The sequence below is a fragment of the Sinocyclocheilus rhinocerous genome, unplaced genomic scaffold, assembly GCF_001515625.1.
Source record: "Sinocyclocheilus rhinocerous isolate Xijiao unplaced genomic scaffold, SAMN03320098_v1.1 scaffold271, whole genome shotgun sequence".
Lineage (NCBI taxonomy): Eukaryota > Metazoa > Chordata > Actinopteri > Cypriniformes > Cyprinidae > Sinocyclocheilus > Sinocyclocheilus rhinocerous.
The window spans coordinates 1,153,414-1,154,843 of record NW_015657574.1 but is presented as its reverse complement, the minus strand read 5'-3'; the positions used below and the strand labels follow the sequence as shown (position 1 = coordinate 1,154,843).

Below are 1,430 nucleotides of genomic sequence, written 5' to 3'. Positions count from 1 at the left end.
ACTGTGCAAGAATCTCTTGACAGCTCCTGTACACTTGAACCAAACAATTCAGCCGAGGCTTTGAACTCTGCAACATGTTAATTTACAAACTGACATGCCAAAGATTGCTATAATCTTGCTTTTGCAATAGAACAACAGCTGCTTCATACCTGGAAAAGAGGGACAACACTGGTCACCGTCTCAGGATCTGCTGGGTCCTTTATCAGAATGCACAGATAGTATATAATGCCGTGCTGAGGTGGAAACATATGATACAAGGGTGATTATTTTTAGATCACAAAACCAATCATGCACAAGAATCACTGGAGAAAACGGCACGTTTACCATATAAACAGCCTCGTTGATCACAATGTCTTTCAGCTTGTTCATCTCAATGAAGATCGTACTTTCTCGTCCAGATGCATAAAATGAAGACAGTTGGACACCAAGGGAACCGATTATGAGAAGGGTCTCATGGTCCACCTTCACAAAGTGAATATGAATCATCATCCCCGCCAGAGTGAGGATGATGGCACTCGACAGGACAGTCGTGTTCTAGACATTTAATTATAAATAAATAATAAAAGTCATTAGCAGTGGAATAATCTCATTGTACTACTGGAATATTAGTTTACGAGTTAATATTCTTGCAGTATCAGATGTTCTTACCTCGGTGAAGAAAAATACAGCATAAGCAAATAACCAAACGAAGCAGGTGTAGACCATCACCTTGCGCAAGGACAGTTTCGGTGAGGTGACCGTAAACTCTCTGCAGAAAGCAGAGCGAGTTTGGCAGTCTAAAGAAATCGAGTTGCCATTTATGTCTGTGAACTCTTCCTCGGCCATGTTGATCACAGTCAGAACATTATATGAATAAGGATTTAGGATTAAATAGCTTTGCTTTGACAGTCATTTGACAACAAACAGTGGAATCTTCTTCTTATGGGGGTATGGCGTTGAATCATTAATAGAAAATAACTTTTCCGCCACCTAGTGGACTGGGGTGTGAAAAAAAACTAAAGTAAGAATTTGTTCTCATTGAGCTTTTTCAGGATAGAAAGGCCCATTTAATTTTACGTGAATAAAAATGAGGGCCAGACAGTGGGTTCAGTGGGTTGCCGCTACTGTTGTGTACCTAAATATCGGCCATTTATTTAAAATGTATGTTTAAAAAATAAATCAAAATATGTGTTGTAAAAATTAGACAATTCTGTATACAGGTTCTATAATTTTCAAGACTTTCAAGACAGTATATTGTTTAGAATGGTCTAAATGTCTGTCCTTCAGAACTTTGCGGTCTTGTCTGAATTGTCTGAATATAGTCCATACAATCATTTGTTTTTACTAGTGATAAGTGACTTTAACAGCATAATCTTTGTGAATGAACACAAGGGACTTTCAACTTTAGGATACTTTTTTTTGTTTTAAAAAAAAAAAAAAAAAAAAAAAAA

General features: G+C 37.1%; 1 protein-coding gene across 1 annotated transcript in view; it reads right to left on the bottom strand.

Annotated features, from left to right (window-relative positions):
- Positions 1–1,430, bottom strand: part of LOC107721262 (phosphatidylinositol N-acetylglucosaminyltransferase subunit H-like) — a 19,013-nt gene that overhangs the window by 11,421 nt on the left and 6,162 nt on the right. Inside the window, exons 3-6 of the mRNA XM_016529187.1 lie at positions 649–776; positions 325–534; positions 150–233; positions 3–67 (exon numbers count right to left, since the gene is read on the bottom strand). Of these exons, the coding sequence (XP_016384673.1) occupies positions 3–67; positions 150–233; positions 325–534; positions 649–776 (487 nt within the window). The remainder of the gene's footprint in view (positions 1–2; positions 68–149; positions 234–324; positions 535–648; positions 777–1,430) is intronic.